The sequence below is a fragment of the Mya arenaria genome, chromosome 8, assembly GCF_026914265.1.
Source record: "Mya arenaria isolate MELC-2E11 chromosome 8, ASM2691426v1".
Taxonomy (NCBI): domain Eukaryota; kingdom Metazoa; phylum Mollusca; class Bivalvia; order Myida; family Myidae; genus Mya; species Mya arenaria.
The window spans coordinates 6,652,677-6,667,178 of record NC_069129.1 but is presented as its reverse complement, the minus strand read 5'-3'; the positions used below and the strand labels follow the sequence as shown (position 1 = coordinate 6,667,178).

Genomic DNA, 14,502 nt, shown 5'->3' with positions numbered 1-14,502 from the left:
TGTTTACGAAAATCCATGGAAAGCAGTTATATAGATCGCAGATTTTTGTATTCAAGTTATTTTTTTTCATGTTTTATGTCTTTTCTTAACCGTTAGTAACGGTTTAAGCCATGAACCATTAATTTTCGAACGGAAATATGAAAAACTACGATCTGATTTTTTTTTCAGCAATCTTATATCATTAGTTTAAAGATGTATTTTAATACGCAAAAAATGCTCGTTACAAGACAAAAAGTAAAACAGGTTGTAAAAACAGTAAATCTGTGAGAGTGCACCTTTAATGTTGGCCAACATATGTATTGATTGGTCAATATTTATCCAAAAATTTGTACTAAACAATGAAATCCTTTAAATGTGCAAATTAGCAAAAAGATAAAACCCGGACAACCTATCAAACTTGATAACCAGCTTATTCGTGGATCAAATACATAACTTCAAGTATGTAGCATTATTAGATAATGCACATGTATTCAAACAGTAGTTGCCCCACTTGCCAAATTATAAAACAAACCTGACTCAAGATATTTATTTTTATTCACATGAAAAAGTATATAAAACATTGCAACATTATAAAAACAATCAGAAACTGCAAATATAAGTATTAGTACCATAACAGTACTATTAAAGTCGCTGACTAACATTTCTGAAATGCGGCATTTAAACTAGTAATAAATTAAATCTCATATTAGTTATGTCACTTGATTGTTCAAGTAAAATCCAGTAAAATGGCAACAAGTAATACTAACACATTGTTGCAATTGAAAATAGACGTAAGGCTGAAAAATTTTAGTCGTGACTTCCAAAATCTTAAATCTGTACAAACGTCACAAATGGTAACAAACTTATTTTGTATTTCCTTAACTGTGTTCATTTCTAGTACTGGTTAAAGTTCAATTCACTCAAATATGAAGCAAAAGACCTTGGGTAAATGACACAAAAATCATTTTACCCTTAAATCGCAGTAAAAGCAGTATTACAAAATCTCATTCCAAAACAAACAACACAATATATTGATAACAAACACAAACGTAAAACACGGACTCTAATAGACAACACACACTTTCAGCACATACTGACAGCACAAACAACAAACAAGAAGCAAAATCTATCGTTTAGATCTTGCACTGAGTCTTTTATCAGACTTGGATCCAGTTTTTAACTTGTCATTATTTTTCTCTCTACTATTTTGCCTGGAGTGATCTTTGGAACTCTCAGCCACAGAAGGCTTATCACGTCTTCGAGTGCTGGAGCGAACCCTTTTCTGCTGGGTCTCGTTGCCTTTTACTGCCAGACGAGCTGAAAAAAGAAACAATGCAAACATATCTGAACAAACATAATCTGCTATTCAGTTTAGGAAATAATAGCTTATTCGTGTAAAAAAAAAACAGAAACAAGTGTTTTCTGCTTGTCTCATATTTTTATTGGCACGAAGAGTTTTGGCGGATCGTGGCGGATTCAAGCCAACGGTATACACTAATCTCCTGTTTTTGGAAAATACATATAAACGAAATAAGCTACTTGAAATTGTACTTTTAAAGCCTTCTGCAACAGGATTTTACTGCAAAGGTATCTGACCAATCACCAATACAATGACTGAAACTTGTTGAAATTACTTGCCGAATATTTTTCAGTCGATAATGCAACTACAATGTACGTGTAATTTTATATTTACAAAATGTTTTTTTTCCTCTTTTTTTTTGGGGGGGGGGGGAGGGGGGGGGGCGTGAACTGATTGTTTGATTGACAGTTGGTAACTGGTAAATTAGGGCGAGGATATGAAATAACATTGGGTGTATGACAGATCTGGAAAAGCAGGAAAGGAGGGAGGGAGATAATACGTCAAACATGGAATAAACACCACGAAAGACTGGAAATAACTGATGTTGAAAGAGAGACTTGTAAAAATAGAGGAGAACGAGCAAGTTGTAGATGGGTTAGAAGTACGTCAATACATCTTCACTATACCTAGGAATTCATCACTGAGCACGCCATCGTCTGTCTGCAGCAAGGGTTTGTAAAGTATATGCGGGTTATCCGAGTCTGTTTCTGAAATACGTTGATGATATAAAATTAAACATTGCATCTTGAAATGTTTGGACAGTAAACATTAGTAAATAAAAGTTATGGTTTATTTTTGCTTTCCTAAAACGTGACCATGAAACCGTCATTATCTAACTTAGTGTTTGGCACGAAATGATTTTATCCGAACCAGTCCGGCGATCACAATTGGCAGAGACGTTAGCGAAAACACCAATGATACTGAAATTTGTTTTTAAAAGTACACGTCGTGGACAAAGCGTAATCTTCAGATATAAGATAATGCTTTCAGACAAAATACAACATAAATCGCGCGCTGATTGCAAGATGGTTGTATCTCAATAAAGAAAAAAATGTTTTACAACAGTCTTACACTAAGTGCCCGAAGTATCTCCACAGTCACACTTACTTTCAACTTTGAGAAGTACGAATATTTCCCTCTCGTCCAAGAGTTCGCTGGCGTATTTATGTTGGAGGCTCGGGTCCCGCAAGTTCTTGATGTTACCTGACTCGTCCGACAGTTCAATGTCCGCTGTAATAGATCGCATAGAGATAAACAAAAATGAACGTAAACTCTGTCTTCTTTAAACAAATAAGAACGCAAGTGACACAGGCGAAATCGTTAGAGCAGTAATGAAGGAAAACAAGAGGGCCTTGATGGCCCTAAAACGCTCACCTAAGCAAAGGGCTACAACTCTGTGATAAAGCATTAATACAAAGGTTGCAATTTATACATATCTTTACTGATGACGATGCCTTGTTTTATATTTGTAAAGGATCATGCAATGAAGCTACCTGTAAAGTTTCATAGAATTTGGAGTGGTAGTTTCAGAGGAGATGTGTTTTTAAATCAAAACAGGAAGTCAGCCATTTTGTTGTTGTTTTTGTTGATCAATCGTGACCCTTTGTTATATTGTTGTAGAGGGTCACACAAGGAAGCTTCCTGTAAAGTTTCATTGAATTTGGAGTGGTAGTTTCGGAGAAGATGTTTTTAAAGCAAAACAGGAAGTCAGCCATTTTGTTGATGTAGTTGATGATCAATCGTGACCCCTTGTTGTATTTTTGTAGAGGGTCACTCAAGGAAGCTTCCTGTAAAGTTTCAATGAATTTGGCCAGGTAATTTCAGAGGAGATGTTTTTAAGCAATTGTTGACGAACGGACGGACGGACGGACTGACGGACGACGGACAAAGACCGATCACAAAAGCTCACCTTGAGCACTTCGTGTCTGGTGTCATTGTGAACAGGTTCACCAAGTTTAATGATGCCAGCAAATCAAAGATGACGCCAATGCTATGACCATACGTATACTATTTTCCCTATTTAAAATAGCAATCTATACACATCTTTACCTTCTCTGTCGCATTTACACTTGGTCTTGATGGACTTCAGAAGAACATTCGTTTTGCAGTTCGGGTTGAATATCTCCCGTTGACTTTCTGGAAAAAGACAAACATTTATCTTGAAAAGTCTGTACCTGAAAAATGATTCTTTGGAACAAAACATTGCAGAGCCTACCGATGATCTAGTATAAAGCGTTAAATACCCTACCGATAATTCATTGCAGAGTTGCGTTCCCTACCGACAATCAAGTACAAAGAGTTGCGTTCCCTACCGACAATCAAGTACAAAGAGTTGCGTTCCCTACCAAAAATCAAGTACAAAGAGTTGCGTTCCCTTCCGATGGTCTAGAACTAAGAGTTGCGTTCCCTACTGATGGTCTAGTACAAAGAGTTGCGTTCCCTGCCGATGGTCTAGAACTAAGAGTTGCGTTCCCTACTGATGGTCTAGTACAAAGAGTTGCGTTCCTTACTGATGGTCTAGTACAAAGAGTTGCGTTCCCTACTGATGGTCTAGTACAAATGGTTGCGTTCCCTACCGATGGTCTAGTACTAAGAGTTGTGTTCCCTAACGATGATCTAGTACAAAGAGTTGCGTTCCCTAACGATGATCTAGTACTAAGAGTTGCGTTCCCTACTGATGATATAAAACTAAGAGTCGCGTATCCTACTGATGGTCTAGTACAAAGAGTTGCGTTCCTTACTGATGGTCTAGTACAAAGAGTTGCGTTCCCTACTGATGGTCTAGTACAAATGGTTGCGTTCCCTACCGATGGTCTAGGTACCCTACTGATGGTCTAGTACAAAGAGTTGCGTTCCCTAACGATGATCTAGTACTAAGAGTTGCGTTCCCTAACGATGATCTAGTACAAAGAGTTGCGTTCCCTAACGATGATCTAGTACTTAGAGTTGCGTTCCCTAACGATGATCTAGTACTAAGAGTTGCGTTCCCTAACGATGATCTAGTACAAAGAGTTGCGTTCCCCAACGATGATCTAGTACTAAGAGTTGCGTTCCCTAACGATGATCTAGTACAAAGAGTTGCGTTCCCTACTGATGGTCTAGTACAAAGAGTTGCGTTCCTTACTGATGGTCTAGTACAAAGAGTTGCGTTCCCTACTGATGGTCTAGTACAAATGGTTGCGTTCCCTACCGATGGTCTAGGTACCCTACTGATGGTCTAGTACAAAGAGTTGCGTTCCCTAACGATGATCTAGTACTAAGAGTTGCGTTCCCTAACGATGATCTAGTACAAAGAGTTGCGTTCCCTAACGATGATCTAGTACTAAGAGGTGCGTTCCCTAACGATGATCTAGTACTAAGAGTTGCGTTTCCTAACGATGATCTAGTACTAAGAGTTGCGTTCCCTAACGATGATCTAGTACAAAGAGTTGCGTTCCCTAACGATGATCTAGTACAAAGAGTTGCGTTCCCTAACGATAATCTAGTACAAAGAGTTGCGTTCCCTTACGATGATCTAGTACAAAGAGTTGCGTTCCCTAACGATGATCTAGTACAAAGAGTTGCGTTCACTAACGATGATCTAGTACTAAGAGTTGCGTGTCCTACTGATGATATAGAACTAACAGTCGTGTATCCTACTGATGGTATAGATCTAAGAGTCGCGTTCTTTGTCGATGATCTAGTACAAAGCATTAAGTACCCTATCGATCGATGGCAGAATAATATTTTTGCACCACAGCTGTACTTTTTAATGTTATCTCATTGAATACAGCCATTTCCTTTTTTCTTTTCTGTAAAGGTCAAATGTGTTCAAAAATCAGTTGAAAACGCAAGGTAAAACAAACATGACAAAAGGCTTGGTTGTGTGAACACGGAATAGCACAACGTAATAAACTTCAAAACTACCGGTTAAATGGTTAAATAAATATTGCCATTCTCCTTAAATTGAAATGTAAATAGTTGTTCGCTGATAATTTCACAACTAAAATTCTACTATTGTGGCGTATTTACATAAAAGCAAAAATTAAATCAGTAATCAAATCAAGTGCGAAAGATTCTTTCAAGTCTTTCAGACCAAAAAACTTAATGGAAAACATTTCTTTTTTCTTTTTCTTCACTGCATTTACATTATATATATTGTTGAAAAACTGCATTACTTAAGGAATCCAACCAACAAATAAGTTTGTTTTCTGATAGCTCCATTAAACAATAATGTAAAATTTCGATGCCTAGAGACTTCTAAAAGTCCCACTCTTATTCAAAATCAATTCATCCCCATGTATAACAAACATAATTTTAGACTGATAAACCTTTAACTATTTACTAAATAATACATTTATGGAAAGTATTCACAAATGATAACAAGATTGAAACTGTGTATTTAATAGCTGAAAACGCACAACCATTAAATGATTGGTGAGTGCTAAAAGATTTACAGAGATCAAGTATCTTCTCATAAGGTAGAAATGCCGTGTCTTCTGCATCTTTCCTTGAAATTAAGCAAGGTATCCTTCATAAGAACCATTGTTTTCGACATTTGTTCATCCTTTTCGGTAAATTTAAACGTTTGCATTCATTGTGGTAAATCTTATTTGAGAGTAAGAGTGCATCTTTAAAATTTTGGTGTCACTCGAAAGAGAATTTATTGCATGTTTTGCTGATTACGTATATGTTAGAGATGTACTCTTACTCCCAAATAGAATTACCAAAATTAAAACAATTGCTTTAGCAGACCAAAAAAGATGAATAAATGTCAAAAACAATGGTTCTTATGAGGGATACCGAGTTTAATTTGAAAGAAAGGTGCAGTAAACACGGTATTTCTACCATATGAAATGCTAGTAGATCAGAATCAGTCTTTTAGCATTCACCAATCATTTAATATTTACAAAATACACGGTCACAATCTTGTTATTAGTAATTAATATTTTCCGAAAGTGCATTGTTCAGTTAGTAGTTTAAAGTTCATCACTCAAAAGTTATGTTTGTTATATATGTGTTTGTTTTAATTTTGTATAAGAGTGTAACTTTAAATACATGACCGACGGATTACATTATTTTTTTGTTCTTTATTTCGACCTATTACCCTATTACCTATTCACACGAAACCCGTTAAAAATACTCATATAATATTGAGTTACCTGACATTTAAAAATGTACATATTTGTTCAATCGAAAACCTTAATTTTATTACTTGTATATATTTTCAAGAAACTGCGTTTCGACAGCTTTCGATTGAATTTGAGTTTTCTGCCTTCGACCAAATGTTTTTCACCAAATATACTTACGAATACAAACAATTGATAGACTGATACAATAACTTGTAGTATAATTTGCCTTCAAAACAAAGTTTAAGGGAAACATAAATTTTATGAAATTTCATGAAAATCTGATCAATTTATAAAATGCAATAAATTCGGCCTGATCATTGCAACATGTCATGCTATATCTCGCTGTCCGTCGACTGTATATCAGTTTATATACGCTTTTACACTGACTGAAGGGCTTGTATAAAGAAATGAATTATTCGTAAATGTCGTATTCTTTTTTTCTGTATTGCGACAGTAGAATATTCCGTCGCCCCCTTGAATTTGAACTGACTGAAGTTAGCCCAATGACTGTAAACACTCATTCCCATGTTATGAGCATGTTGTTGAAGTTTCCTTTGGAAGGTACCCCCTTTTATGTCAAATCTCGGACCGCCCCTGTTACCGGTTATTAAGGCAAGAGTATGTGCATTTTCATCTAAATGGATTGATTTTCCATTCACGGGATACTGCTAATGACACTGCCTGTTGTTATGCAGACTCAAAACTACACATATGATCTATTAATTATCAGATATAAAAATATTCAAATTCACTTACCTCCATATCTAACCGTAATATAAACCATATTTATACACTCTGTCTCTCCCAACTTCAGTGAAAATGTTCGTAGAGGAACAAGTATGAAGTATCAATTAACGACTCAATAATTCACAAACGCCCCCCAAAATCATTGTTCAATATCATACCGCATGTATTGCTCTTACGAATAAAGCGGCGGAAAAAAATCAAAAAGTGAAATCGATTTACTGTCTCAAACAAAGAGGAAAAGTCTCCCGAACAATGAACACTTAACACCGGTATCACATATAAATCTAGCTGAAGAACCCGCTATCAATTATCCACTATTAATATTTCAATAAATAAAATGGTAGTTTTCTACAAGAAAAGCGGTTATAAATGTTCTGTCCGGCCTTCGTTCTGATATCAATATTTGAATTCCATACCGGGGTCTTTGAGCAATTCACACGTTTATACAGAGCGATCGGCGAATTCCTGTTATAAGTTTACCAATTAAACTATTCAGACTAGCATTAATCTGTTTTAAACTAAAGCAGAAATACAATTGCAGACCTTCATAAATTCGCTAAATCTGTTCGACCAAATGTCGCAATGTGATTAAAAGGGCATCCAGAGAGCACGGCTAACATTTACCTGCACCGAGTAAATACATACATATATTAGATTTTTATACATAATTAATTAAAACCTAAATGCGGACAAATATAATTCCGCCGTTTAGAATTCGATGATGTAGGTATTCATTAAATGGAGAATTAGAATCAAGTATCTCACTTTTTGTGGTATTTGATATCTTATTCATATAAAGCTTGCATTGAATGTATGCATAATTGAAAATTAATTACCATCAAAGGACGGTGCATTCTGTGGATATTGGTTGCACCGCAATTGAACAATATGGCAGTTTTTATAACATATAGTGTTACTCTGCATTTAAATTTTCCATTTACGCTTAAATATACTGATATCCTAAAGAGAACTACACAAAGACACACGAACATCATTGCTTTTGGTACATGTATGTCGAGCATTTTTAATAATTCTTTTGGGGTTCATGTTGGTCTATCCAAGCCGGCTAAATCAGTAAATGATGGTAAGACCCGTCACTTTCCCTGTAGGACTTCAAGTTGTATTTAGATGCCAAAGACGGACCCCCCCCCCCCCCCACACACACACACTCACACACACATACACATTATACACATTAAAATGATTAGTGGATTTCACCAAATAGTAATGTAGATGAATCCACTGCACCGACATCTTGTAAAGATGAAAAGGCTGCCTGTCCCATTGGTCATCATCATCGTCGATGCTGTATCTGCTGCAAGCAATGTTTTCAAGTCTTAACACCCATGTGACATGCACGCGTCAGTGAATCGAAGAAGCTTCGACTGATAAACTCTATAAACACGCCGATCTTTTGGCACCATAACTTTAGGACAGTGACAATTCGATTTCAACGTAGAAACAAAGAGACAGAAATTACGAAAGGCGTTCCAAGTCGTTATGGAAATAATCAGATTCTACCATTTAAACGTCATCGATTGTTTCTGTTTAATATGATTTCCAATACCTGATATCACAAAGTGGTAATAGTTTCCAGGAACTGTCTATTGTCCCTACCGAGCGGTTCCGTGTTGACAGGAAAATACCAGGCCCTCAGTTTTGTATCTATTCATTCGAATTTTATGGAGTGTTTACATGGAATAATGTCTCCATTAGGACACCATTGTAACCCAGAACAAAATATGTACTTGAAACATTTAACGGCGTTCTTAATTCAAATAATACTATTGGAATTTGGAAACAATTTTCAGCTATTGAATTACTTTTTTGCAAGCTTGTCGCACACTTTTTGGTAAATATTGTCAGACAGGGGCGTAGCTTGACGAAAGTATATGAGTAGGCCACTTTCTGAGGGGGGGGGGGTTCACGAGGGCATGCATCCCCGGGATTTCGTTTTAGTTAGGTGGTCTTGGGTGTGTTTGAGCGTAAATTTCTTTGTTGTAAAAACATTATTGAGAGTAACGATATCAATATGTTTTATCTTAAATAAATGTTGTATGTAATGACCAGCGTCAAAGCGCAGACTACTGGTATGCAAATTTCGACAAATTATATACGTAACATTAATGTCGTATGAATGTGTATTTTAGTGAAAAGGAAAACGATAGATTTGAAATACCTGGTTTCCGATATATTAATTAAGTTTTTATTGCAGATTTGGTATTTTTATTTTTTGTTTTTGTTTTTCTGAAAATTGTGTAGGCCGCGGCCTACACGGCCTATAGGAAGCTACGCCCCTGTCAGATCGGAAACTCTTAAAACATGACACGTGACAGGGCGGTTTCAAGACTAGGCGTAGGAGGGTGCGCAATATCGGGGCAAAACTTCAGACATTCGCCCCATTATTATTATTCTGATCAGAACATCATGTTGCAATTAGAAAGTGAACTTAAAGATGCACTCTTGCTCCCAGATATGATTTACCACAATTAATTATATTGTTTCAATATTCCAAAAAGAATGTCGAAAACAATGGTTCTTATGAAGCCGATACCGAGTTTATGAACCATGAGCCTAGTTTATAAACCATGAGCCTAGTTTATAAACCATGAGCCTAGTTTATAAACCATGAGCCTAGTTTATAAACCATGAGCCTAGTTTATAAACCATGAGCCTAAAACACGGTATTTCCACCTTATGAGAATTTAGTAGACCACGGTAAATAATTCAGCATTCAATATTCTTCGCGTATTATGGTTACAATCTTGTTATCAGTAATTAATATTTTCCATAAATGCATTATTTAGTAAGTAGTTAAAGGTTTATCAGTCAATTTTTTTTTCGTTTTCTACGAAATATTTGCTTACAATTAAAGCGTTCTGTTAAACAACAAACTATATGAAAAGATATCATGGGTCAGATTAAAAACCAGAGATAAACTTCGCCCCAACAATAGAGTGTAAAATGCTCTGGAAAACTGTTCCCACTATATCTTAAGACTTGCGAAATAATATACTTAACATACCACATACAATATGCGAGTATTATTGTGTCATGCTTTAAGACAACATTGCCATATATCTGTACATTTTTCTTACAAAATCATATCTAATATTGTAAAACAACATAAACTTGAACCTGATTGCCTGAAAAGTTGACCGTTCAGATCGCTGTCGAGCATAGAACTAATCGCCACGACCATTATCCCGCCTAAACCGCCGTCCAATAGCCATTGGTCACCTGACTTTTACACCCGATTAAACCGCGCACTAATATTTGCGCGCCAAAATGTTAAGACAAAAGTTCTGCGCTATACTACGTAACGCACAGAACTAGTAAGTCTGAACACTTCTTTTACAAATAACAAACACCTTTGCCGGGGCAGGACATGCGATAGAATTTACAAATGTTAGTGAAGTCGGCAATCAAATTCAAATCGTGAAGCATTCATAATTTAAGTTGTTTTGTGATGAACAATTTTTTCTCTAGACAATCATCAACATAGCCGTCTTTGGCCGTATCTGTCTTCCATCGACCGTGTCTCTTTAAACACCGGTCTGAAACTCCGTCAGCATTTGCTGCTACAGTAGCTCCACTTGCTCTTAAAGAATGAGTCCCCAAGTTTAATGTTGGAGCGACTAATTGTAACTTTGAAACTATGCATTCTCTAGCGCGGGTATAACTGATATTTTTTGTTCTTTTTTAACAAAAAACATTTTTTGCCTGATCTGCATGCTGGCCTGAATAAAAACATATCTGAACCGATTACTAGCCCGGCGCATTTCATGTGACGCTCCAACATAAAAACTGGACAAGCCGATGTCGAACCCTTTGCAATTAAAACCTCTTTTCCCCCACGATAAATGTCTGTTTTGCTCTTCTTTATGCTAATAACTAAGTGTTCACTTTCAAATTTAACGTCATTACAAGTCAGTGCACTAAGCTCATCAAAACGTAAAAATCCAGCATAAGAGAGAAGAATCATTGCGAGATCCCGTAGAACTATCACATCCGTTGATTCAATAAACATGTCACAAAGCTTTATCAAATGCTCAGAATTTACAACGTCTTTTTTTCTTAATGGGTTTTGAGTTTAAACGCTTTGCACATTCAAGCATTGATTTTACTACATTATTCTCGGTTGGATCTGTAAAATCATTTACAGAGTGGTACCACTTGATGGCATAAAACACTGCCGAAATAACACTGGCAGATTTGTTATTGTCTATCAATGATGATAAATACATTGCAATATGAATGGAATGCGCTGGTCTATATTCGAATCCTTTCTCTATACAATAGTCTATAAATCCCTTTGCTTGGTGGTGATATTTCAAAACGGTGTTGTCCGCCCTAGCAGCTAAAAGGTGGCTTGCCATTCTGACGACCACATGTTCAGAATTGTCAATAATCGCCCCGGCTTCCTCGAACTTTCGTTTTAGCGTTTGTCTCAAGCCAATACATACGTATATATCATGATACAACATGTACGTGTTCCGTATTCGCTTATGATTTAGATACGCGTACGTCAGTCTGTACCTGTAAAACCGTAATCATGACGTTTCTTCTAAACGTCAAGCATATCACAATTTAGCGCCAATAATCTGAAACTCAAGGGATCGTGCATAAATATCCCGTTTTTCCCTTTTCACTGTAAGACTGCGCCTGTAAGGGGAAATTCATAAACATCTTTTACAAAACTTTTAAAACAATGTTTCCCAATAGTGAGTAACGGCCAAAATGGAGCCGATATCCACCTAGGAACAACCACTGTTCCTCTGCATTTTTCAGCAACCATCTTGTTTAAACATTCAACGATACGATTCGGCGGTGGAACAATCCAATTCATCTCTCCTACCCAGCTTTGCGTAAAGCAATCTATGGCTTCCGTACCTGGTACCCACCACCTTGAATTGAAACGATCACATTTATTGTTATAATGTGACGCAAATCTATAAACTGTAAATGGTCCCCATTTTGTGTCTAAAATTTTAAAATTATTATCACTTATTGACCAATCATCTGAATCTAAGCATCTGCTTAAATGATCTGCTTCTGCGTTATCCTTCCTCGGAATCCATTCTACAAACAAAATGATGTGGTTAACATCGCATATACGATGAATATCAAGACATATTTCGTGTAAATCGTCTTTTTTGCTTCCTGAAATCAGAATGTACTTTACATTTTTGTTATCTGTGTAAACCAGAACATTTTTACCCACAAAATTTTGCAGATTACTAAGCATAATTCGGCGTACAGCTTCCAATTCCCGCCAGGTAGAACTTTTTACCTTCTCTGCATCAGACCAAGTTCCGTGTACTTTTGAATTTTCTGCTACATCAGGAACTTTAATGTGTGTATTCAATTGCGATAAATCTAAACATTTAGACTCACATTCGGGAGCCTCGAATATGGGAACATGTCTTTGAGACGGAAACCGTCTCTCGCTAACATAGCGAACATACTCACTTCCGGGAGCATACCTCTGAGACTCGACCGGCCTCGCGCTATCTGAGCGCACCTGCCCACTTCCGGGAGCATATCTCTGAGACTCAACCGATCTCGCGCTATCTGAGCGCACCTGCCCACTTCCGGGAGCATACCTCTGAGACTCAACCGGTCTCGCGCTTTCTGAGCGCACCTGCCCATTTCCTGGGGCTATGTTCGAATAAACTAAGCAATTATTCTGAAAATACCTCTTTTCCGAGAGCAAACCATCGCAAACCCAGTCTGTGCGTGAGCTGCAATCCGTTTCGTCATCTGATGACGTCACTACCACATCAACTAGTAAACCTGAGGTACGATTACCATCATGATAGAAATCTACCCGTGAACCCTTACCAGAAACTACTTCACTAATCACGAATCCGCCGTAGCCCAAACTGCTTGCGTCTGACCAAAGACTAAACTCAGTGGTTTTGTCATATACCAAAGACTTGCCTTCTATGTTTAATCGTCTTACATTTTCCCGCCAAAACGTCAATTCATTTATGGCGTTTTCGTTTACCTTGACTGGAACATTCCAACTAGCTCTACTATCAATACAACGATGCAAATATCTGGTCATTCTACAAACGATCTTACCGAGCACACTTTGTAATGAAACAATTTGGCCAACGATACCTGCTAAAAACGCACTCTGACCAGATCCAGCTTATCGCATGCGAGCTGAAACTTTATAGAGTCTATCGCTATTTCTAGCCTATCTATCCGTTCACAAGAAATGAAAATTCTATTTGATTCATAGTCTAGCGTGTGACCTAACCAGTTACCGATGCGTTTCGGGTACCAACTGCATTTGTCTTCTGCCAACAAAAAACCAAATTCCCTTACTGACTGGTGAATGAATGAACTTGCTAATATTGCTTTTGTTCGGTGAATGTGGCCGCCTATGTCGTCATCAAGGAACATAATAATCTTGTGACCTAGAGATCTCCAATATTTGACCAACACCCTTAAAGTTTTACTAAAAATAAACCCAGCGGTGGAAATACCGAATGGCAAAGATTTATATACATACCATTTATCCTCCCAACAAAATCCGAGATATATACAATGATCTGGGAAAATATCGATATGGTGATAGGCGCTTTTTAAATCAAATGTGAATATGTATGTGCCTTTTTCAAATAATGTTTCTGCAACCTTAATGTCCTCGTATTTCATTCGAAACAGATGCAAACATTTATTAATGTGTCTACAGTCTAAGACGAGTCTAGGCTTACCATTTCTATTATACGCTACTGTAAGAGGATTCACTATATGAGGTTTCTCCTTAACCTCTGAAACGACACCCTTTCTAACCAGGGAAGCAATTTCTCCCTCTACAAAACTGGGATTAGCCCTTGCAGACTTATTATTTCTCATCTCGATTCTCTCTGGAATCACCTTAAATGGTAACTTATAACCATTGGCAACCACATCTAAAATGTATTGATTGTCGGACGTTTCCGACCACTTACTTAAGTGTTTCTTTAAACTACCGACTGGAGTTACGTCATTTATGCTAGAGTCCACCCTATCTTCTTTTAAAGGGTTGATGTCTATAGAAGGACTTACTTGCCTCTCCACTTCCGCTTGAGTAGGTTCCGGATGATTCGTACCTGAATTTTTTACGTAAGTAACCAAGCAATTCATAAAACTACTTATCTTGTTATTCTGCTGGCTTGTGTTCTGCGGGCACTCCATTTTCCAATGGCCAGATTTCCCACACATGAAACACAATCCGGGACGCTGCCTGCTCGTCTGTGCGATGTGCAACGCCTGTTGTAATCCCGGCTGCTGTTCCGGTCGGCGATACGG

At 37.2% G+C, this 14,502-nt stretch overlaps 1 protein-coding gene across 1 annotated transcript; it reads right to left on the bottom strand.

Moving 5' to 3' along the window:
• Nucleotides 1-516: 516 nt before the first annotated feature.
• Nucleotides 517-7,560, bottom strand: LOC128242765 (uncharacterized protein CXorf65 homolog). Its single transcript, XM_052960071.1, has 5 exons — nucleotides 7,207-7,560; nucleotides 3,389-3,475; nucleotides 2,447-2,569; nucleotides 1,966-2,046; nucleotides 517-1,296 (listed from the first exon to the last, which is right to left on the bottom strand). Exons 1-5 carry the CDS (start codon nucleotides 7,232-7,234, stop codon nucleotides 1,106-1,108), a joined length of 510 nt encoding a protein of 169 aa, XP_052816031.1. The 5' UTR covers nucleotides 7,235-7,560; the 3' UTR covers nucleotides 517-1,105.
• Between the last annotated feature and the right edge of the window lie 6,942 nt (nucleotides 7,561-14,502).

Excerpts from the sequence above, each read along its gene's own strand:
- LOC128242765 (XM_052960071.1), bottom strand. The coding sequence starts at position 7,234 with ATGGTTTATATTACGGTTAGATATGGAG. Across the intron at positions 3,476-7,206 it reads TATTACGGTTAGATATGGAG|AAAGTCAACGGGAGATATTC; the intron begins GTAAGTGAATTT and ends GTCTTTTTCCAG. Across the intron at positions 2,047-2,446 it reads CGTACTTCTCAAAGTTGAAA|AAACAGACTCGGATAACCCG; the intron begins GTAAGTGTGACT and ends AACGTATTTCAG.